The sequence below is a fragment of the Atractosteus spatula genome, chromosome 11, assembly GCF_055471065.1.
Source record: "Atractosteus spatula isolate fAtrSpa1 chromosome 11, fAtrSpa1.hap1, whole genome shotgun sequence".
NCBI lineage: Eukaryota > Metazoa > Chordata > Actinopteri > Semionotiformes > Lepisosteidae > Atractosteus > Atractosteus spatula.
In genome coordinates, this window is record NC_142716.1 from 31962687 (window position 1) to 31986326 (window position 23640).

A 23640-nucleotide genomic window follows, 5' to 3' on the forward strand; every position below is an offset into this window, starting at 1 on the left:
ATAATGCCCAAAACGTGACTGATCAAATTAACAACAACTCATATATAAAGCTATAACGTACATGCAATAACCACACTACAATTTTGCGTTCAGGGGAAAACAGAATTGCTCAGTTCAGTGTGCTCTTTAGAGGTTGTGCAGCATTCCTCGGACTGAATCCGGCTGAACGGTTTTTCCTTAAAGCAGTGTATTTAACCACTGCAGCTTCTGTTAAAGTTGGAAGGCGTGAGTCAGGACACATCCACTGCCTGAGTAGCGGCTTGTCTCAACAGATGCCAGATTCGACAGCATACTCACCCACCCCCCTCCATCCTTCCTGACCGTCAGACCACGAGTGGCCAGCGTTGGAATGGGGGACCATTGGTCTTAGGTAATTATTTCGGGAATAAGAAAAAAATCACATTCCACCCTCCACCACCAAGGACCTAACAAGCCTTCCAAGTCTGAGGCTCCATATAACAGGGGGAGAAAGATGTACTGAGGATGAAGCAATGCAAACACGGATAGGAACATTTTTTTTCCCTCATATCAAATGGACTGCAAATCAGGATTGGATTCCCCATGACTGTTCAGTCTCCATTCCAACCCAGCTCTCAATTGCTTAATTGAATTTATACTAAAGGCTTATTAAGCCCAAGATTAACCTGATTTTTTAGCCACTAGCTGAAGACCCCTATAAAAACTAGGTCTGTGGCTCTAGAGCTCATTCAATGGACTTGTTGCCCGGTACTGCAGGTTAGATTATGGGCTGGGATGACTGAGTGGCAAGACACAGGTACCCTGAAATCATGTAAAGCAGTTGATCTGCCATTCTAGTGGGAGAAACAGACATTCAGACACAAGCAGCGTTCAGCACCTACAGGAGATGTGGTTTCCAAACTGCAGTATTAAAAAACTGAAATTGTTTAACAACAGTTATAAAATATTTAGGTAGGGCACATGAATGCTTGTTATGAAAAGCAATAAATAAGGACCAAGGCAAGAACAGAACAATTTAGGTTTATACACTGAAGGTTACATGACAATAATACATAGTAAAAAATCAAATGCTTTTCATAATTTAATTAAAAAAAGACTATCACTGTTTAAATGATTCGCAGTGACTTACGGGTCAGCTTTAGAAACTGAATCTGATTTACACAGTTAAAGTCTCTTGTTTGCAATAAGTCCAAAAGGTAAATGAAGCCAAATTACAACAGACAGGCGCCAGCCTATTTTTTTTTGTTAATTAAAATTCTCATCCTGAGACTGTAGTTGTGCTGGCCAATTAATTAAAATCCATAAAAGTGGAGATGTGTGATTTAAATGGCTGGGCAGATGTAGTCCCTCGTATCTAACCTCACCCCGTAAACAAAGCAAAACACGGATTCCTTCCCTTGTCCGGGAGATTCAGGATAACAAAAGGCTTTCGAAATCTGCGAGGACTGCCTGGGAGGTTTCCAGATTGAGCCACGTCTCGGAGCCCAACCCCTGCTCACCTCTCCCATTCAGGCGGATAATTCGGATGAATAATTTATCGGAGCAGACTTTCATCTGCCGCTATCGATGGAGAAACGAAATTGTGAATTTCCAATGAGCCTGGGGAGATTCCGGCGTTTCCGCCCAACCAGTTTAATAATCGGCAGGGTCTCGAGTGCGGAGCCTGCCGCCCCTGTTCACCAAAACGCAGCCGCATCAACAATGAGAAAGCGCGCCCTCCGTGGTTTCCAAAGCACGCTTTCTCTCCCGTTACTGTGTGTCAAAGGTGCACACGACTGTACTTCCACGGGTGATAATAGCTAACACAGAGCAATTTGCATCTTGATAAAATCAGCGTGGCAGCTTGTGCAACAGCCTATCAATAATGCAGTGCGGCAGGAAACCCTAGCTTGAATGGTGCTGCCACTTGAACAGGTCTTTGTCCTTGGGCTATCAGAGCCGCTGGGTTCTGGCTATGATTTTTAGGGGGCGGCAGATAGCCTGCCCGAGGAGCTACAGCGTACACATGCAGCTGAGATACCTCTGCAATTCTGAGGCAAACAAAAAGAGGCCTCCCAGGATGAGCAGGTGCAAATAAGGAAGGTTTAACCCAGAACATCCCGTTTACTTGGTTGATATAATTCATTTAATCTGTGGATCTTATTTTACCAGTTCTAGGGAGCAATGGTCACCAAAGTGAATGGGCATTAATTATTGAGATACATAACTGTGTAAAGTGCTCAGGTTCACTGCTATGCACGTCGTACATCAATTTTTGTTTATATTTCCAAGTCCTCTTAAAAGAATAGAGCACTCTATCCCCATTACAATATTAACTGAAGAATATTTTTTTTTCTCATCTTGGCAAAATCAGTGCAGGGTCTTTAAATTGATGGAAAAATTGGTCAGCTTGAAATCTAGACCCTGACACTACTCACTGTACTGGACTTTAAACACATCTCTACGCCTTCTTACAAACCCAAAAAACTCTTAAATTACGTAACATGTTATCAAAATAAAATTTCTAGCATTTAGCCAGACAGGTGAATTCGTTATTCTATGCACCAGTGTTGACCGAATTTGATTTCGTACAACATAGCTCAAAAATTAAAGGCACCTATCGCACCATTAGGAACAGTCAATACAAATACACAAACGGTATCTACAGAGAGTGTGTGATTTGAAAATGGAAAGATCACCAACAAGGAAAGAAAATGAAGACAAAGAACACCTTGAAAACGACAGACTTTTTTTAAACATCTTTTTGTCTTCATCCAGCTGCAGGAGCAATATTGCCCCTATGGAAAGCAGTAGCTTCTTCCATTAGGAACAAGTAATAGGTTTATTCCATGCTGAAAAAAAGAAGAAAGAGAACACAACGTTTCGGCCGTGGAGCCTTCTTCAGGTGTGGCAGCTGTCACACCTGAAGAAGGTGTGTGGCAGTGTCACACCTTAAGAAGGCTCCACGGCCGAAACGTTGTGTTCTCTTTCTTCTTTTTTTCAGCATGGAATAAACCTATTACTTGTTCCTTTGCAGCCTACGCATGCTGACGCAGCTACCCACCTAAGCTTCTTCCATTATACAGCTGCTGTTCACTGAATTACTGACACTGTTGAAATTTCCTCTATGCAGGGCTTCAACCCTGAACCTGGAGAGAGACACCACAATTGCTTTTCCCTTTTATTGATTTCCTCCATTAAACATTAAAGGCCACGACTCCTGGGAGACCCTGAGCCCGTGTGAGGAGGAGCTGAGAAGGGTTAATGGCATTTGCACAAGGAGGGGAGAGACAGCTGTGGAATATTCCACAGACCTTCTTGTTTCTGACAAGCTCTCCGCGAGCAGGCTACACACGCTTCCGAAGCACTGAAGGTCTTGAGAAGTGTGTCTCTTAGCTAGGTTATGAGAGCAACCCCTAAGCAAGTTAGGTGCCTTCGCCATAAGAAACATAACTGGAAAAAAAAGACAGAACGCAAGTGGTTCGGTGTGTTTTTTGTGAGGTGGAGACAGTACAGTACACTGTGCTGATCAAACAGGACTGCCCCCTTGCTGTGGTGCAATAAACTCTCCGTTGATGGGAAGGGAAGAGTGTGATTCCTCAGTGGAATCAATCGGTCTTCCTGCCGAAGATCGGGGGAGGACACAGGCTACCAGAGTGTTCTGCTAGAAGACAACACAGCAATGTGCTCCATTTTGACACATCTGCGGCCTAGGTAAATGTCTGCACAACAGAGAACTGTGCATTTTCTTACACATGCCACAGGTCACCATGCAGTTTCAGCCAAATTGTTGTGTGCAGTCCCAAATAAAAGAGGATCCACAGTCAATCTCCCTCTGAGTTAAGTAAACCAGTCTTTCGTTATCATCAGCTCCATTCAGACACCCACCAGGGCGATTGGAGAGGTACTAAATGAACATTCTAACCCTAAACAGGTTTCTTTATTATTATTATTATTATTCTTCTTCTTCCAGCATCTCCCCATGTAGGGAACGTAGATTCATACCACAGTTTAAAAAATCAGTTTAAAATTTCCCTTAATCCAAAAATCTAACAGATTAAGAAATTATATATGACTAACAATTCAAATATAATACCGTATTTTATTTGTGTCTATTCAGTGAAACTGACGCTGCTTCCCCTTCTTTTTGAATGGCAGAGGAAGGAGATCTAGCTTGCCTGTCCAGAAGGCTTCTCTGTTGTGACCAGGAAAGACTGGAGCTTCCCTACGGAACTGACTAATGTGCCTTTAAACCACTTACTGGAACACCTCACCGGCACACCCCAGTCCAGTCCAGAAAGCAGTGACAGCTCGGTCTCAGCAAGGACCTCACGGTTTCCTGCACAGTTCAAGCAGAAGAAGAGCAGCCCTCCAGTCCACCAGCAGCGCCCAGTACTTGAGCTGTTTGAGGGAAACCTGAGCTAGAAAACCTCACTTAGCTGAAGCGAGAACATTGTGTGCTTCAATCACCACCATATTCGCAACTGTACTGTGGTACATTCAGTTCAATGTGACTAAAAAAGCAGTGTGTGTGGCAATAAGAACAGGATTAGGGGGACTGCCCTAGCGCAGGTCCAAGGGGCCAGACAGCAGCTGATTCACTTGCTTGAAGTCCAAGCCTTCTGGAGGTGTGGTGATGAGCACGTACAGTACGCATCTTCCGGAGGTATAATGCAAAATCATGAAATGATTAAAAAAACCCACAATCAACATGACAAAATGCAAGTGATCGAGGAAAATACAGGTTTGTACCCCAAAGCCAATTGCCACTGTAACTGCAAGTGATTGCAAAATTCACTACTTGTGTAACTGACCACTCAAGTCTAGAGCAGAGAGCTGGAAAGCCTACCCAGGCTGTGTCGTTCTGAGTTTATTCACCACTATTTACCATTTTTAGTCTCTTCCAATAACGGTCGCCAGCAGCCATGTCACCCTGCAACTTACAATTGGCAACCCACTGAAGCTCAGCAGGTGTGAGCCTGGTCAGTACCTGGATGGGAGACCTCCTGGGAAAAACTTAAGGTTGCTGCTGGAAGAGGTGTTAGTGGGGCCAGCAGGGGGCGCTCACACTGTGGTCCATGTGGGTCCTAATGCCCCAGTATAGTGACGGGGACACTATACTATAAACAAGCGCCGTCTTTCGGATGAGATGTAAAACCGAGGTCCTGACTCTCTGTGGTCATTAAAAATCCCAGGGCGTTTCTCGAAAAGAGTAGGGGTGTAACCCCGGCGTCCTGGCCAAATTTCCCATGCCTCCTAATAATCCCCCTCTATGAATTGGCTACATTACTTTGTTCTCCTCCCCTGACAAGCGGACCCTGCTGATGTGGGATTAACGCTAGGATGAGAGAATCTCTTCCAATAACAACGTAACTTAATTCCCCGAGAATGTGAACAGCCGGATATAAGGTGCACAGTGCCTGACTGTTTCTTCCATTCCACATTAATTAAAAGGGCATTTTGCAGCATAGTTTTCAAACTAAAAAGCCCAGTCTGAGGATTTAGATGAAGTTACATATCACTTGAGACTGAAAGCAATTGAGTGTGATGTAATTAGAGCGGATGTGGTCATGATATTTCTTCAGTGAAGTTATTAAAGAAGATTCATATCTCCAGTGTTTTTCCTTCTCTGCCTTTATCTCATTTCACCTTTTCCACAGTCAGTACCGTAAATCTGCTTCTAGCCAATTAATTACAAAATTGTATGAACTAGATGAATTGGCATGTCCAAGTTTGATTTTAACACTTTATACAGTCCATGCGTTAGCATTGTACGTGTGCTAAAAAATGTGCTAACAAATACAGCAACAGATGCACGTATTATGAAAAAAAAATCAAATGTGCTAAATTTAAACACATTCGTGGGATATAAGAATCTTCTAATAATTTAAGATCTTTTTCTAAAATAAAAAAACAAATGAATGTCAAATCACCTCAATTTTCATTATTAATGTTACCTTGCTTTGTTTGTGCAGCATACCGGGATGCTATGTGTGAAACACGCATAGAACTGCTATATCACCTACAGAAAAGCTACACAAAGCTCACATCAACAACGCATGCAAGTCAGTAGGTAATTGATCCAAGATCTCACCCAGCTTTTTCTTGAGCAAATCCAAAATATCTTCCACAATCGCCGGGTAGCTTGTTCCATAATCTTACACACTCAACAAAAAAAGAAAAAGATAGTATATCAAGAAAAAAGCCACTCTGTAAAAAGATGATAGATTGTTGAAGACACGCCATTAAGATTTCTGTTACACGTTATGCTAGAAAGCTACATTGACACATTGAATATTCAGTTTTGAATATTTGGTCATTATAAAGTCCAGAGAACAGCAACCAGATGCACTGCAGGATGTAAAAGAATCCTGCTGCACCGAAAAATAGAAAAAACTGAATGTTTCACGTCTTGAACAGAGACAATTACAATGGGATAGAAATTTCCACAGATATTAATAATAATAATAACAATAATAATAATTGCTTACACTTATATAGCGCTTTTCTGGACACTCCACTTTACAGGTAATGGGGACTCCCCTCCACCACCACCAATGTGCAGCCCCACCTGGATGATGCGACGGCAGCCATAGTGCGCCAGAACGCTCACCACACATCAGTTATCAGTGGGGAGGAGAGCAGAGTAATGAAGCCAATTCATAGATGGGGATTATTAGGAGGCCACGAATGGTAAGAGCCAATGGGAAATTTGGCCAGGACGCCGGGGTTACACCCCTACTCTTTTCGAGAAACGCCCTGGGATTTTAAATGACCACAGAGAGTCAGGACCTCGGTTTTACGTCTCATCCGAAGGACAGCGCCTTTTTACAGTACAGTGTCCCCGTCACTATACTGGGGCATTAGGACCCACATGGACCACAGGGTGAGCGCCCCCTGCTGGCCCCACTAACACCTCTTCCAGCAGCAACCTTAGTTTGTCCCAGGAGGTCTCCCATCCAGGTAGTGACCAGGCTCACACGTGCTTAGCTTCAGTGGGTTGCCAGTTGTGAGTTGCAGGGTGATATGGCTGCTGGCTGCAGGTGATATTGACAAAGTCAGCACGGTGGACTTCTTCAGCATGAACAGTGAAACATGAACCAGAGGACAAGGGGAAACTCTCTGGGAGTGCATTTAACAGAAAGCACTTCTTTACCTAAAAGGTGAGGGGGAGACTTAACAAAACACCCAGCCATGTGGTTCAAGCCCATTGCTTGAGCTTGATGAGATCCCTGGGACAATACGCTCCTCGCGACCAAACAGGCCAGCCTGGCGGAATGGCCTCCCCTCGTCTGGAACCTTTCTGATCTTCTCGGGATACCCTGCCCTCTTTCGATTAACTGGCAGCACATAGAGAGAGCTAGACTGATGGATGTTTCTGTCCTTTCTCCGATAACCTGTCTCGCGCTTTTCCCCGAGACAAGGGGAGGGGTCTGGAAACTGCCGATCTGGTGTACAGAGAACTAGCCCGAGTCTTTGAACAACTGATCCCCCATTGGCGGTGAAATTCCACAGCTGCATCAGCAAGAAGGTCAGTGTGAGGAGCTGCCATAACGCAGTAAATTGCCTCCCTGGGGCATGGGGATATCTACAGAATTTAAATCCAAACCGCTCGCTGGCAGTCATAAAACCCTCCCGATTTACTCCAGCTATCCACATAATTACTCCCTCATTGGGGATGATGAATAAAATCATCACATTAACTCAACTGTGTCTGACAAGAGATTACAGCGTAGCAGCCACAAGCTGTTGAGACGCACGTCTGTATGCGTGTGCTTGTCTCTACTGCACATCAGGAAAAGGGCGATCAGAATGCACCTATAATAATCTGACTCGCCCCTGCCAGTCGTGCTTTCTGGCCTTCAGGTCTCGCCGAGCTGAGCAGACTTCAAGGGACTGAAGGTTGTCGTGCACAGCGAGGGGACGCAGCTCACAAACAAGAGACGAGCTGGTTGCTTTGTCAGCGTAAGGTGGGACGATTTGTAGGTGCTGTCAAGCACAATGTATATAAAGCACAGCCAGGATGTGATAAGGAGACCATGGTGAAGATGTTTACAAAAAATGTCTCAGACATTTACTCTGTGTGCTGCATGTGTGAGAACAAGATACCTACTCTATGTAAAAGAGATCATTTGTTCTACAGCACGACTCGATACAGACTAGTCCCAAAGAAACACCTAACGCCTTATCTAAGCACCAGCTGTTGCACAACATCCATGACTTCTTAAACCAGGTGAAACAGAAGTTTATCGGAAAATAACCGCAGAAAGAAATTCTACAGGTATAAAACTAAAAATCACTAATTACTGTATATGAAATGTACTGTATATACAAGATGTTACTTAAGTAGAGAAAATTAAGTTACTCCTCTTAGTAGTCTGTAATTTTACTAAGAACCCGAGTTCAGTTGTGCTGCTTTAAGGTTTCTGACATCCCCTTTTACACAACATCCAGCCTTTCGGTTAATAAAAAGATAAGCCTACAATTTTTTAGAAATTACAGAACAACATAAGAAAGGTTCCATTCAGTAGCTAATTTATCACATCCAGCTGTTTCTTGAAAGATTCCAGAGTATCAGCTTTAACAGCACGGCTGGATAGCTAGTTCCACACTTCCACAGTCCCTTGTTTGACTGAGTGACACACAGTGAATTGCATGTCTCTATCTGGGCCATGTGGTTTGAAGCCAGTCTACAATATGTTCACCCTGTTCCAAGCTGGCTAACTTGTTGTATCCACCTGGATTATATATATATATCAAACTATTTTCATTGCATCTCAGCTCTAAAAAATGGACCGATTATCAGCTTACACTTACATTTACCTTACATTTTAAAGAGACCAATAAAAAATGCATTCCAGGAGAACTGGAGCATCTATAGGTTAGAATAAACTTTCTTACACTACTAGATAAAAACAAAAGCATATCAGCACATTGAAAAAAACGTCAGAAATGTAAATGCAGAAAGTAGTACATTTTAGAAACGACTAAATTAAAAACTCTTCAGCCACACATTGTCAGCATCATGAGCTGCTGCCTGACGTGAGTCACTAAGCTGACAATGATGAACGGCCCATCAACCTTCCTACAATCACTCGTCTGTCTAGTCAGCTGAAACACCTGCATTTATGGTCTGGCAATCTGAACCCTCAAGCAGCAAGAGGCTAGCCCGCGCTGTCGCTCAAAACAGGGAATGTTGTGCTGAACACCAGAGATCCCCGTGAGTCTTCCCGGACGCAGCGGCGAATCTGACCTCATCCCGAACAGGATGCCTGGGCTACAGGGAAGCCACAAGCGTTGCAGTGGCAGACGGCTTTGACTGCAGCCTCAGCAGGAACAAAAACAGTTTAATCAGGGTGAAGGTACAGTAGCTCTATCACACAGCCACACCCACTGCAATGCTAACTAACCCTCGGAAAAAATAAGCTATTATTACACTATGAAGAAGAAATCTCCTAATGACTAGGTTTTAAATTTTAAATGCTTATACAAATACTTGTTGCAACTCGCCGGGCAAAAAAACGATGCGTCTCACCAATGTGTAACGTTTGTTCTATTTACAGTTTTATAAAGGATAATCCTAGTTCAACGATATCAGACCTCAGCTTTTCATTTCTGCACTATAAACAGTGGGTGGTTCAAATCATATAGCCCACCTGTGAGCTCAGCCCGTATCACCCCAGATACCCCCCACCCCACATCCTATCTGCGTGCGCCAAGGCAACTCAATTCCAGATTGGAGTTTTTTTGCACCTGACAGATAAACACTAATAATAACCGCTGTCACAAAGTAAAAAGCTGTTTTTAAAATAAATTGCTACAGTTGGCACAGGCTGCATGGAAATAGCACATCATCTTTTAAACACAGGTTATGAAAATAATGGATCTTTTCCTTGACAGGCTTTTTGTGAGACACCGTAAACCTCTTTTTGTTTATTTTCACCCTTAATAAAACACCTCTCCTGGCACAAGTTTGTTTCTGAATATCGTACCAACGGGACGAAACGCTGTAATAACAGAACATTCATCATGATGGCAAACCTTTGCAACACAACATGTTATTGTAGGACACACTGTAAGGCAGGGACTGTAAACCAGGCGCCCAGAGAAACAAAAGGAAACCTTTTGCCCACATTAGAAAAGAACATATTACTCATTTTATTGGATCACTAATATTGCTGATCCAATATTCATCTTATTGGTGAACCAGTTTATCGGCGATTCCACTTCATTTGTTTATATATCAATGATAAGAAAGATCAATGTTCTTCGGTATTTCATTATGGGGGGTGGCAAAGCTTTGCACTTGATGATGATGTTGCCTCCCACTTTGGGGCTCTTTGCTGTATTTCAGGCGACAGGCCAAGACAAATGCTCACAGAGCAGGGAATCAGTTCCCCAATCTGAACACATTCAGATTCACTCAGCATCACGCCTGGACAGACCATGATGTTAATATAAGGATTTATAAAAGAGCTGTTTTTCATATTTGCCTGTTTTGTCCCTCTTAATATCGTTAATTCGTTTTTTTTTCAGACGCCTACTAATTGCATTCTACAATGTGCTTTGCTGTTATCTCTCAGCAGCTTGAGAGGACAGAAGAAATTATGAAAATAGAAGCGAGAAATTAAACCGTCAGTTTGCATGCACTGTAAACGTAGCACAAAATGCACTGCAGAGCTCCATGCATTAATGTCATGGGTAAAGTTTAGGCCTAACACGAGACACAGGCAACTCTGTGCACACAAGCTTTACAGGCTTGTCGGTATGTATTTCAAAGTCTAGAGCAAGAATTCAAATTACAGTGTTTCTGCAGGCTGTGGAAATCCAGAATCCTTCCTCATAAAGTATATTTTATCTCTCAGACATGCAAATCCTTTCACTATGATGTATGTGCAGGTCTGCATGTCCAGTGATGATTAAGCACTTTCCACTTAGCTACACGGAAACAAAACAACAATTTTCCACAAACAGAAAAGTCCAGCTCTGCCTACAGAACAAGGCTTAAAAGCTTAAAGGTCAGAACCGTGACCTGTTCTCATAAATTCTTAAAGTTATTAATTCATTGACAAGCTCTGTCAAGAGAGCTTTGCCGTGAGCTCCAAGCTACCATTATTAACTTCATTACTTTTGTGGATAAGGATTATGAAATGAGGGCATTTAAAATAACAAATATGCTATAATCATTATCCTAATCTTCAGAATTTCTCTCAAAGCATATGGGTCTAGGAGAGTATGGCGCTGTTCCACCAGGTTCAAACAGCACCCAAGTAAGTCCAGATCAAACAGTACCGATTCAGACATGAAAGCTCCACCACCTGTAGCACTGGGAAACCCAAGACACCCAGATCCCATGCTCCCCCATTCTCTAGCTCCAGAGACCACTTAGGACACTTCATCAGGAGCTGTTAACATGATTCACCCAGCCGAGATCCAGACTTTGCTGCAGGAGGATTTCATTCAATTGCCTCCAGCCTTGATGGTCAGGGTCAATTCCAGCGTGCGGGCTTTCGACTGAACTGAGCTTGACGATCAGTACCAAATGTACTCTACTATAACCATTTTGCAAACACCCTTAAGACACGTGGGCTGGGTCGGTGGCTCAGAAGCAGGCAGCAGGCGACTGGGCTCGGCTGCTTCAGAAAAGTGGGCTTTCTTGCATATTTTTCTTATTTTTTCCTCAACACAGAATCACAAAATGGAAACAAAGGGGATGACCAACTTTGTATCTCATGGGAACAGTGCTTTTAAATAACCTGCGTCGCTCCACTCACTCACACAGGCACAAACCGCTGTCTGGAAAAAACATTTGCCTGACACGAGCCGCTGCATGTGACCTTTCCTGCAAGAAGCCGACTTCACTATTCATTCCAGATGCATCTCACTGCTCTGTGAGAAAGCATAGCTTCCTTCAGCCCCAAAACAACATTAGCAGCACCGCACCAGCATGCATTTCTCTGATTTAATCCATTAGAAGGTCTCCAGTGTGAGATGAGCCCATGAAACTGTTCCACACCTTTATTATCTGAGAATTCAGTCAGAATCAACAGGAACATTAACAGAGTCCCATCATGACAAATCTAAGCAAGCAAAAATGCCAAAAATTGTGGGATCAGTCTCCCAAGGCCCAAACAGCTGGACAATGGATTTCAAGACCTTTTTTGTTCCTTCTTTCCCTCCCCAGCACAGCAAAGAGGCACAAAATTAAAGCTTGTTCAAGGAAACGCATTGGTGAGGAGTGACACTTCACATTAATTATAGCCCCAGCCCTTGTCTCAGCAACCAGTGAAATTTCCTGGCAGCTACAGCAATAAAGGCTCGTGTGTTGGGCTGTCCCAAAAGTGGCTGGATCTCAGCGATTTCCCTATATATAGCCCTGGTTTATTTCGGGGATGGGCTGCATGGCTTGTTGTTGACCTGCCACAGGGCATTTCCTTACCTTCTATGGATGGGGCCTGGTCCTGAGCTGCATACAGCATCTCCTTGAAAGCCTGCAAAACACCAAACGGATATCTGGGTTATGGTGCTGGACAGAAAAAAAGCTTTGGACAGGACAACCACAAGACGCCAACCAGGTCAGAAAGACCGGATTGTCCAGCTCACAGCTCAAACTGCATCTTTTATGGTGTCAATATTTGATGACTTTATCCAAGGTGCTTAACTTGGATTTATAATAATAAAAAAGCAGGATAAAATTGGATTTTCAAATCACGGAAATGCACTGCATTACAATGTAAATGTGTAATGTGTAAACTGAATAAATTCAGATTGATCCCAATACAGTAGGTTAATGTGATGCTAATACTATATGAAAAGGTAAGACTGGATCAGTCAATAACTGAACCTTTCAGCTGAGGAGAGTGTCTCATTTCACCAAAACTTTTAAGATAATGAATATTTATGTTTTGTGGTAAAAACTGCAAAAGCTTTTTTTGGCACCGACATTACTTTACTGGGTTTGGTTTGCAAAGATCAGCTAATTTAACACCCATACAAAAAGAAAACCAATAAAGAGAAATTATGGAACAGCCACATCCTGGGTGTGATACAATTAATATTCCAGAACAGTCAGGCAATTATGGTGTGTGTAAAAATAGACAGTGAATGGGGAAAAAAATCTCACTCACTGTGAGGAATACACCCGTTCAGAAATCAACAAGACACATTTGTTTTCCTTAAGGCGTCCTCTGAAAAAAGTTCAGTAAACCCTCAGTTTAACGGACTTCACTTTAATAGACTTTGAATTTATACAAAATATTGTAAAATCAGCTGTCGTAGACTTTCCCCACAACAATAATTAAATGCAAGAACAAACACTACTTAAAATTGAGGAATATCAATGGTATCCTGTAGGCTTCAGCTAATGTTATACAGTATATTTATGGCACATTAAATAAAAGGGCTGTATATTCATGATCAAAAGGCACACAAACATTTTCCATTTTCAATTATGTTGATTGCAATTGTTAATAAGTCAAAAGATCCAGAAAGCATATACACTATATATATAAAAAAAAATGATCGCGCAAAAGTGTTTTTGTGGGGCCTGAAAACATCATTCCTAACAGACTTTCAACAATAATGGACAGCCCTTCCTTCCCATTGGACTGTTAAACCGAGGGATTAGTGTTAATAAGAACGGGCTCAAATTGAGAAAAGCTCTGCATTTACCTGGAATTCAAGTCCCGAGTCAGGCCTGTGCTGTCTATACTTTTAAGGATAATGCAAGATTTTTAAGGGAACATCCTTCCAGGCGGAAATGGCCTATGCATGCCTGGGGGTTTATAAAGACACCACCCTGCCTGGCCAAAAACCTACAGCTACTGAAAGCAGACTTTGTGTTAAGACTGCGCATACATAACTGAAGTCACAACTCCATGAATGCAGTTCCAAAAGGGCTCCATAGCTGGATAGGAACAGGTAAAGGTTTATTCCAAGCTGAAAGGAAAAGGAAGAGACACCACGTTTTGACTGTGGAGCCTTCTTCAAGTGAGTGTGACTCCTATAGCTGGATGTCTGTTTAGATCTTCAGGACAACCCGAGACTGATTCTCATTCTCAAACCACATTCTAGCACAAAAAAAAAACAGAAACTGGGGTAGACTGCAATTATTAACATCCCCAGATTTTGAAAAAAAATATGACCTAGATGGTGGTAGAAAAAAAGAAAAAGGAAAATTTGAATTTCCTGTACAGAACTGCAGATTAATCTCTGGTGTCACTTCATAATTGAAAGAACAGCGTAATTTTATTAGTGCCGCAAAGTCATTACGATAATTAACCTTGTGACATCACAGAGAAAGAACTGAACACAAAACAAGGGTAACAAAACCAAAGCGCCAGCGAAGGCCGGTTTTTCCACTCAGCTCGCAGGGCCAGAATAAATTCTTTGTTTTCCCACTTTTCTTCCTATTTTATATTTTGAATTAATTAATCAATTAAAGAAATGTACAAAAATGATGGGAACTTATCTATTGATGGGAGTATTCTGGGGGTACAAGGGTTGACAGGACAATTTAATGGTATAAACTGGAATCTGTAACTGTGATTTGCAGCTATTTTATCAAAGCAATAAGAAGTGTCAAAACTGACGATGGTGGTAATTGCCTTTTTCATATGGTTATAACAAAAGGTTGATGAGGAAATCGTTTTATTTATATTTATTTACAGTTTGGACATTTTGTAAAATAAATGCCGATTGCAGGTGGACTACAAACTGGAAACAGGTTTGTAAAAGAAAATGGAAAGGCAACTTGAATTAAAACCCAACTCTTGGTTTCTACCACAAGGAAAGAGACCTGATATTGCACTGCCAATTTCAGGTCTCCACAAGCTTGAGGTTCTTGCAGAAACTAGAACTGTAATGATGAGTGCAGAAGCTAAACACATTCAGTACTCTTTAAACTTCAAACATGCCTATGAACATCTACTCAAAATAAGTTGACGGAAAATACAGTATCTAGCACCGGGTAATGACTTACATAAACGCCTGCAGGCTGTATGAGCGAGACCTCAATGAGATCAAACTGCTATGTTACAAAGTTGCGATTAACTCCCTGTATTACCCTTCACTTCTGATTTTATTTCGACTCCCGTGAAGCAAGTGGAAGAGTGGAAGACAGCTCTGGCAAAGGGACGCCCTGTTACTGCACGAGAGTGAAATTTAACGGACTTTTGCAACCAGAAAATATAGTCTAGCGAAAAAAAGAAAACAATACGCATTACATCTACAAGCAAAGATCCAGAGGAGTTCCATCAAAAAATAAAAAAAACAGACAGACCAGTCTCCCTCAAGAGGTTCCACAGACTGAAAACAAGAAGGCTTGTGCATGGAGATGAATCTAAAAAAAAAATCCAACCCCAGGGTCTGTGCCCTGGAACTAGAGCAGTAATGAATAGCAACTCGGAGATAATGAGCACTGTGCACCAGACCCACAAAGAGCCCTCCCCCTGATTAGATCTAGGGAGACTTCACTCAGAACATTATTCCTCAGACAGCCCAGGTGGCTGCATGCCTTTAGCACTGGAGCCTGAGCCGAGGGATGAGCAGAAAGCAGTGGATCCCGACTGAGCGCTGTGCTGGACTGCTTTCAGTCTCGGGCTTCCTCCAGTGGGTAAGACACGCTGCCATGACAATACTGCTTATTTAAGAGAAGGGGGGGTCTTTGAGCACCAACCTTTCAGCGTGGGACGTAAGAACATTAAATGACTTTGACGTCTGTGATCCCATCACCTTTTTTTTGGTCTTAAGGGCGCTTAAATTGATTCTTCTGAGGTCCCTTTTGTTTCCTGAAGTGTGAAGTAGCCATTAAAAGTGCTTTTCTCTCAGCCTGGCGCAACTCAAAAGCCGCGTACCGCAGCCATTTCACTCTTCCCTATCAATTGAAAGGACACAAAATAGCTCTGCAATCCCTGTTCAGAAATGAGCTACACAAATACTGCACACTTCACTTTCTCGATTGATCCGAGTCCCACTGTATTACAGTTTGATCCATTTGAGATCTCCACCGACCTTACATTTGGTGTGTGCCGAATCAATATTTTATCAAGTCTAAACTGAAGCAGCCGACGGCTTGGCGATTCAGACCTGCAACGACACGGTAATACATCAATGCATGTTGCTATACTTTACAGGGCCGAGCAGACTTCTGTCAAGGTTCTCAAAACGCCCGACCTCCAGCAGTTAGAAACGGGGCCAAGCAGGACCAAGCAGATGCCCTCTCTGCAGGAGCACAGAGAAGGACCGCCTGAAGCATGTGTGCCAGTCTCCAGCAGCAGCTACATCTTACTCTAAACAGACAGGCTGCTGCTATCCAGGCTGGGCCCCCTGCTTGCTCTTCATCACTGTCATGTCCTTCCAGCTGATACAAACCAGCAATACTACAGCAAAAGAGCGGAACATCTCTCTGATCTCTTTCAGTTGTGAATTTTTATCCTTCAGACTCGTTTTTGGGGGGCTGAAATGTCCTTGAAATTCTGCATTGTTTTGTACTCCAGAGCCCTGTTCCAAGTGTCAGTTTGGGAGCCACAGGAGTGGACTGGAAATGGCTTGGGTGGCCACCGTGAACACGCTGCGCGCACAAGCAACTTGACAACATTACTCAGTTGCTGCACAAATTGCTGTATGGTCAGAGAGAGCATCTTAAACTGAGCTAAAGAGTGACAGGTGAAAGTCTGACACTATATTAAATAGGGGACTAGTATTTGGCACACTACCCTCTGGACCTGGGGTGGGTTCTCCCCAACATATAATCCACTTTGGGGTGAACGGCACTGCATAACTGCAATTATAATTACAGAAATCCTGAAATAAAGGCAGACATTTGCAACTGCCATCATAATTAGTTTTTTTCCAGTAAAACTTCACACATTGGCTGACCACGGGCAAAGAAGCACGTTTTATTCTGTTCTGTAAACACATTAGTAAGTCAGAAGTGTAGTGATCCAAAAAAGAACACATTTAAGTAAAAAATATTAAGTAAAAACTTTGGCCAGTTAGACTAATTAAAGTGTGATGTTTAAGGTGTGAAAACTCAAGCTTCTTCATGAATTGTACAGGGGCCCCCTTTAGGACACAATGTGTCAGCGTTGGTTAAATCTGATAAATAGGTCTTACATCTAATCTTGATTTCAAGGCTAGTATCAAAACGACACATGGAAAATGGATGACATTCACAGACACTGGACATGCATTTTAAACTGGGGAGCAGCACAACAGTGGCAGTACCTTTCTCTTCAAAGTTTCCCTCTTCACTATCCAACATGATCTCAGGGGAAGACTCAATTCGAACTGTTCTGGTAAAAGGCTGGACTGTTAAATCAAGGCTTTGCTTTTCCCTGAGTATACAGTATACAGCCAGGGACTGGGTATGACACAAGAGACAAATCCCGCACCATCCTTCTAGAAAACCCATGACTCCAACAAACTCCTTTAACACACATTCATGCCTTTTCTTGGTTGTCTTCTCTAGTGTCATACAGTAAACATAATGGCAGCCTGAGGCTGGATGTTTACAATTTTCAAAATCTGTTGTGGTCTACTTGTAAAAGAGACAGAATTTACCTCATATGACTGTGTATGCCCTCCATGGAACTACAAGTGATCATAACATTAATTGATTCATGCATTTCTACATTTTCTACATTCTACATTAGAATGGTAATTTTCCAATCATCCTCACATATTAGCAGTGCAAAAAAAATGTGTGCATGGATGTTCTCTGACCACTCCATTTTCTACAAAGTATGTGTGCTCATTCCAAATCAAAACTTGTTTGTTTAATCAACTGGTTTACACCCTCACTGATCCGACTGATAAATCTGTGTCTTGAATCCTTTCATATAGTATTATAAATGACTAAATGCAGTGTACAATGCAAGGTATTCTTTTAAGAGAGCTGACCTGTGTCCTTGCCTTCACACAAGGTCACAAGTGAGCTCAGAACACACAAGGTGCTCCCCTAGATCCTGATCAATACTACATTTTCCCCAACCACAAAACTTTTATTTAAACCCACTGGAATCCTATGATAGTCCCGTCCTTTGTCCCTAGGAAGTAAAAGAAATAATCTTTGATGTGAAATCAGGGGTTGGTGGTCTGGAAGATGAGGCAAATGTGTTCCAAGTCAGGACACATGACAAAACAATGTAGCTAAATTGGTTGTCCAATAAATACAAAACCAGCGAAATACATAAACGAGCTCTTTCGGCAATCAGTCCGAAAAGCGTTTCCGAGCACAGAAGAAGATATTCTAGACGGGGAATGATGGCAGCGTAAATAAGTGTTCTTCTGTAGCACGCAAAGGTCTAACCAAAGAAAAACATTTGAACAGCTTCCCCCTAGTCAAACAAAACCTTGAGAAGCCAGACAGACTACATTTTGCTTTCTTTTACAGAAATAGAATTCATAGCCCAGGACTAGGAATCTGACTCCGATGTTTGATCTTCTAGTATCAGCCTTGGGGTTTCAATCAGATCAGCTCTTTACGGCGTTTTCCCCCCGGGAGAACGGAGCTCAAACTGCGCAGACGAGTGACTCGGCTGTACAAGCGACAGCGCGATGGATCGCTTCCGCCGGCCCCGCAGAAGCCTCGCTCTCCCTCCCCACCCCAGCTCGCAGCGCTGCCCGACCCTCGGCGCCTCTCCCGGCTCCGGGGCACTGCCTCCCCCAGCACCGCTGACGAGCGATTTCCCAGATTTCAGATTTGCTGAAGCTCCAGATTTTCAGTGTGGTTTTTCATGGGGGTTTTTTTAACATCATTTTGTCCTCCGGTCCACATGATCTCTAATTTACTTATCTCACTATACCGCCTGTTTCATTGCCCCTAGTTAAATTGTTCCCAGCCTTTAGAGGCTGATGATTTAAAGGCGACTGTACCTATTAAACCTGATGGACCAGGGCTCTCCAGGATCGGGGCTGGAGAGCTGTAGTTCAGAGTACAATTCACCAATGGGTAACAACACGAGATGTAAACATTTCCTTTGGCTTTATGTTTCCTCGACGTGAACTTCTACGCTTTTTTACAAAGCACTGTAGTTTATAACAGCAATAAAAATCACAATAAAGACTATGTGACTAGTTAAAAACAACTGGATGAGATAGACACTACAACTCATGCCTCCAGAGGCTAATCTGTGAGGTAATAAAATCCGTTTGAAACAAAGACTTAACACCTGAAGCTGATTAATAAAAGGTCAGAGTTTTTTTTTACAGGGTGAACACCTGACCACAGCACCATTTGTATGCAGAGTGCTCAGAGACATCGTCTCCCGGTCGTGCGATAGGAAACACTAGATTGCAAGAGTTGGGGGGGGGGATGTAGTGCTGCCACTTGTTATCTGTTAATGCACACTTCTAGACAGACATCAGATAATATTCTGCACTTGCTTATGCACCAGACTATACTGGGCAATGGGTTTCCTCTGCACTAGGCATGCGAATAACAGGTCTGCCTTCGTCTGATAGCGGGAGCAGCTACAGTCGTTTACGAGAAAGCAGCGTGAACTTTGTTCCGTCTTCACTGTAGCGCAGTGGATTCGCGTTCCGATATGTCCTTTAGCAAACGCCTCTGGAATGTGAATTAAAGGCGGAAGTGTAGGCTCTCAGCACAGGGGTTAGTAACACTGTCAAGGAGATATATCCAGACCACACACAGATATCCTCCCTAAAATCTTTTTAATCCTCATAAAATATCAGCGAATCCAAAGGGCCTGTTTAGACATACTGTATGAGCACGAGCACAGATAGAGCACAGTCAGAGAATCGAACCGTGTGTCAGATTTCCACCATCAACGACCATCATTGGCTACGACTGCACCTGAGAGCAGAGAGAGAGACATCGGTGAGCTTCCCCTCACTGGACACAAACCCACACAAAGCAGGGCAAACAGAACCAGCTGGTGTGTGGTGAGCGTTCTAGCACACTATGGCTGCCGCTGCATCATCCAGGTGGATGCTGCACATTGGTGGTGGTGGAGGGGAGTCCCCATTACCTGTAAAGCGCTTTGAGTGGAGTGTCCAGAAAAGCGCTATATAAGTGTAAGCAATTATAATAATTATTTTTATTATTGTTATTGAAGCTGGTACCCTGGCTTCGACTGAGAACAGAAGAAAGGTAATGGATGAAAGGAAGGATGATATCCTCAGATGAGATATTAACTACGAAGCAGGCAAGATGGTTCATGGCCTCTAAGTTGGTAACCGTTCTTATGCTCTAATGAGGAGGATGACTCTGCAATACAGGGATACAGAGCTCATAAGATGATCATTTAAGCTTCAGAAATGGCACTTAATTTTTTAACTGACAAATTAATTTGAAAATCGAACAATTCAAAATTAAACGTGAGTAAGAAGGCAGACCCGTTCAAACTAAATGAACATTTACAGAAGGTCATTAAATACAGCGCAGCAACACAGTGGTAAATGTGTCAAGAAACAGATTAGAAAAGCTTTTTTAACTGTCTTTTACAAACTTTTTACTTTTAGAGTTTTGAAATTTCCTTTTTAACTAACAAATAACCCACCAAGTACTGACAAAGAATATCAAACACAGGGGTTAAGTGGGTGATTAACCTCCTCTTGTTTCCAACTCCTCCTCTTCTTCAAATCACACATGGGCCACAGAAATACTGTAGACATTTCTTGAAATAATCGGTGATTATATCCATCGTAATACAATCCCAATGCCAGAAACGTCGACAACATCTTAATAGGGGTGTGGAGGTCATAAACATTTCTGAATAATGACATCACTTCCACTTGCATCATTTACTTTCTCTAATTATTTTAATAATTAATGTTACATTAATGAATGACACCCAAATGTCTATTTTTCTTTAATTACAGTTCATAAAGAAACAGCGAGTCCTCCTCCAAACACAGCCTTCGAATTAATGTGCAGTGACCAGCGTTAGTGCGTAATCACCTACATACAGTATAAGAATGTAGCTGTTACAGCTCATTCTGACACTCCAGGGCAGATAGCACTCACAGTCAAACCTTGCTCTTGTGATACACAGACCAGTAGGCTTCCTGATAAGATTTAACTCCTCAATTGTTAAAGACCTGGGCAAATAAAAGGCCAGTTCATCAAAGTTTAACTAACACACTGAGCACAGATGAGGCAAAAGCCAGCAACCCTGTGGCGCACTTGAGTACTAAAGCCAGCCGTCACTAGCTTAAACGATCAGTGTAAAAGAGTGCTGGGCGCAGACACCCCTGGGCTAATCAGTCAAGGGTCCTCCTGAGGCAGACACCCACAGTTTGCAAAGGGAATCACATCATTTTTCTTCACCAGCAAGGTTCATCCTTTCAGCACCTGCTATAGTACTGCACTAGTGATCACCGAGCGCTGACTTGTAAGAACAAAATACCAGGACTCTTGTACAAATCACCTGTGCGCTCAGTTTCAATGTTAGATTAATCGGCTGTTTTGTCCAAGGCTTTGGAAAACTTCAGAGTAACCACAAAACCTCCGGGACTGTGGACATCTCTGGAAAGGACAAACGCTGGGCCAGTGCTCAGAAAGGCCAAGAGACTAGTCTGTAATCTTTACTACCGCTTGCCTGAATCATACCTGGCAACAGTGAGTCAAGAACTTGCAAATGGAGACTTTTAAATCAGCTGAGGTATTATTATTTCCACTCAAAATACTTCCCCCTCCTGAACTGTCTTTTCCGATTGGCGAGGTAAAAACATCCAAGGGACGGCAAATTTCCATTCTCAAGTTCCTCATTTTCCACGTGCTTATTAATCATTCATAAAATATCAAGTGTGACTCTAAGAAAGTAATTGGCATCAGCAATACGTTTCCACGAAAACTCAAGGTTAGCTGGACGTTCGGTTCCATTTCCGAACTCCCACAGTCCCCAGAACAACAAACCCATTCTAAAACACTGAAGAGGAATGGAAAATGATTTTCAGTCAAGGTCTTCGCATCAGCTCTTGAGGAGTGAAAGCTAGTTTTTCTGTGCGATGTCAAGGAATGTATTGCAGCTCACTTCAGAGCTTATGGTGTATACATAACACTAAACTTCCAATACAGGAAATTTAAACCTGGTGGGTTAATAGTTCAGAACGTGTATTGCTTTTAACAATTGTAACAATCTTTTTCACGCTGAAGAAGAGGCAGATAGAAGAGAGGCTGCAAACCTCAATGCCCCTCCACATGGGTTTTCAGGACAGTAAGCAGACAGTCTTATCTCCTCTGTTCTGCACGTCAGCAGGTTCAGCTAATTGCCTGCTGAAGTGATGCGGTAACAGCAAGCAAGTCGCTCTGCCTGGCTAATGATTTCACTGTAATATTGTTGATTCTGCTTGCTAAACTCTAATCCAGCTACTCGAAACGTCTGTCAAAAATTACTCCCAGTTGAGAAATGCATAAGACACGGATCTGGCAGATGGATCAGGGACCACAGGATCAGTTTATTTTCACCCCACCTGAGCCCAATTATTTAATCACATTAAGTATAGATTGGGCCAGCTTTATTAGACATAGGCCGCAGAACTGAGGACCAAGGTGATCTACAACATTACAGACTGTAGCATTACAGCATCTGAGGACTGCTGTCTTGACAGCAGAAATAGCTGAACCAGAAGAAGAAACATCATTCTATTAAAACTTAATATTAAATGTCCAAATATACACATTTCAACATTCACCTGTTCATTCTTTACTAAATTCTCTATGTATGATATATATTTAAATGTCAAGATAAGATATTACCTATATGCTATACATCCTCATCAGAACCGAGATGCTATGAAGAAACAGACTAAGATATTTGAACTTTCTAAAGATTTCTAAGCCTTTTCTTCCTCAAAATGGTCATTACATCTCATTAATCATTTCCATTCCATTTCCTCATTCCTCCACTTTTGTCTCTCTCCAGTCAGCGCTCGGAACACAGCTGACAAGCCGCTATACTGTCTATGGATAGTGGAGCGGACGTGCCACCAGAGAGAGGAAGCAGAGCGGAGTAATTCACATTCATTCCATCCTGACAAGATGGACGCGACAGCTGAAGCGAGACCTGTGTGCACATCTGTAACCCATCCAAAACAGACCCGGACAAAGGGAGAGTACAAGGAAATCGATAGGTAATTTGTAAAGAAGGAACCAGAATCACAAGTAACTGGTGCTTTTTGGAAGATGTACACAGACCTTTTGAAAAGCAGAAGGTGTATAATGAAGATGTGTCTAGTGAAGATTTAGTTTTTGCCTGTCATATCACATTCCACATGTTTCCTGCACTTCTGTAAGCCGATCCTGTATCAGCATTTACAAGTCAAACCACAGCTTCCTCACATTTTGTAGTTTCAGACATCTGAAAAATCGGAAAAACACACCGGACCTGGGTTAAAACACAGATGGGCATTACGAATGTTGTATGTCATGTGTTTAATCCAACAAGATACATTTCATCCCTCTTACTCAGTAATCAATAAAGTGAAGCATATTTTCAGTTGACACCCTGGCTTTCTTCGACGGTGCAGATATATTCAGGGGCTGTTCTGCTTTTTTAAACCTACTGAAGGACCCTCTGACTGTTAGGAGTTAACACTTAGGCCCTCAAGAACTGTTTTGCTGTTTTGTACACTACCGGCTGGCCAGGTTTCCTCAAGATCTCCTGAGTGGAGGCGTAACTCATGTATCCTACGTGTGATTTAGCAATATGGAAGGAA

At 42.6% G+C, this 23640-nt stretch overlaps 1 protein-coding gene across 1 annotated transcript in view; it reads right to left on the bottom strand.

The window, feature by feature from the left end:
- The window catches only part of xpr1a (xenotropic and polytropic retrovirus receptor 1a), a 127574-nt gene that overhangs the window by 96193 nt on the left and 7741 nt on the right, over positions 1 to 23640 (bottom strand). Inside the window, exon 2 of the mRNA XM_088928334.1 lies at positions 12398 to 12449. Within this exon, the coding sequence (XP_088784460.1) occupies positions 12398 to 12449 (52 nt within the window). The remainder of the gene's footprint in view (positions 1 to 12397; positions 12450 to 23640) is intronic.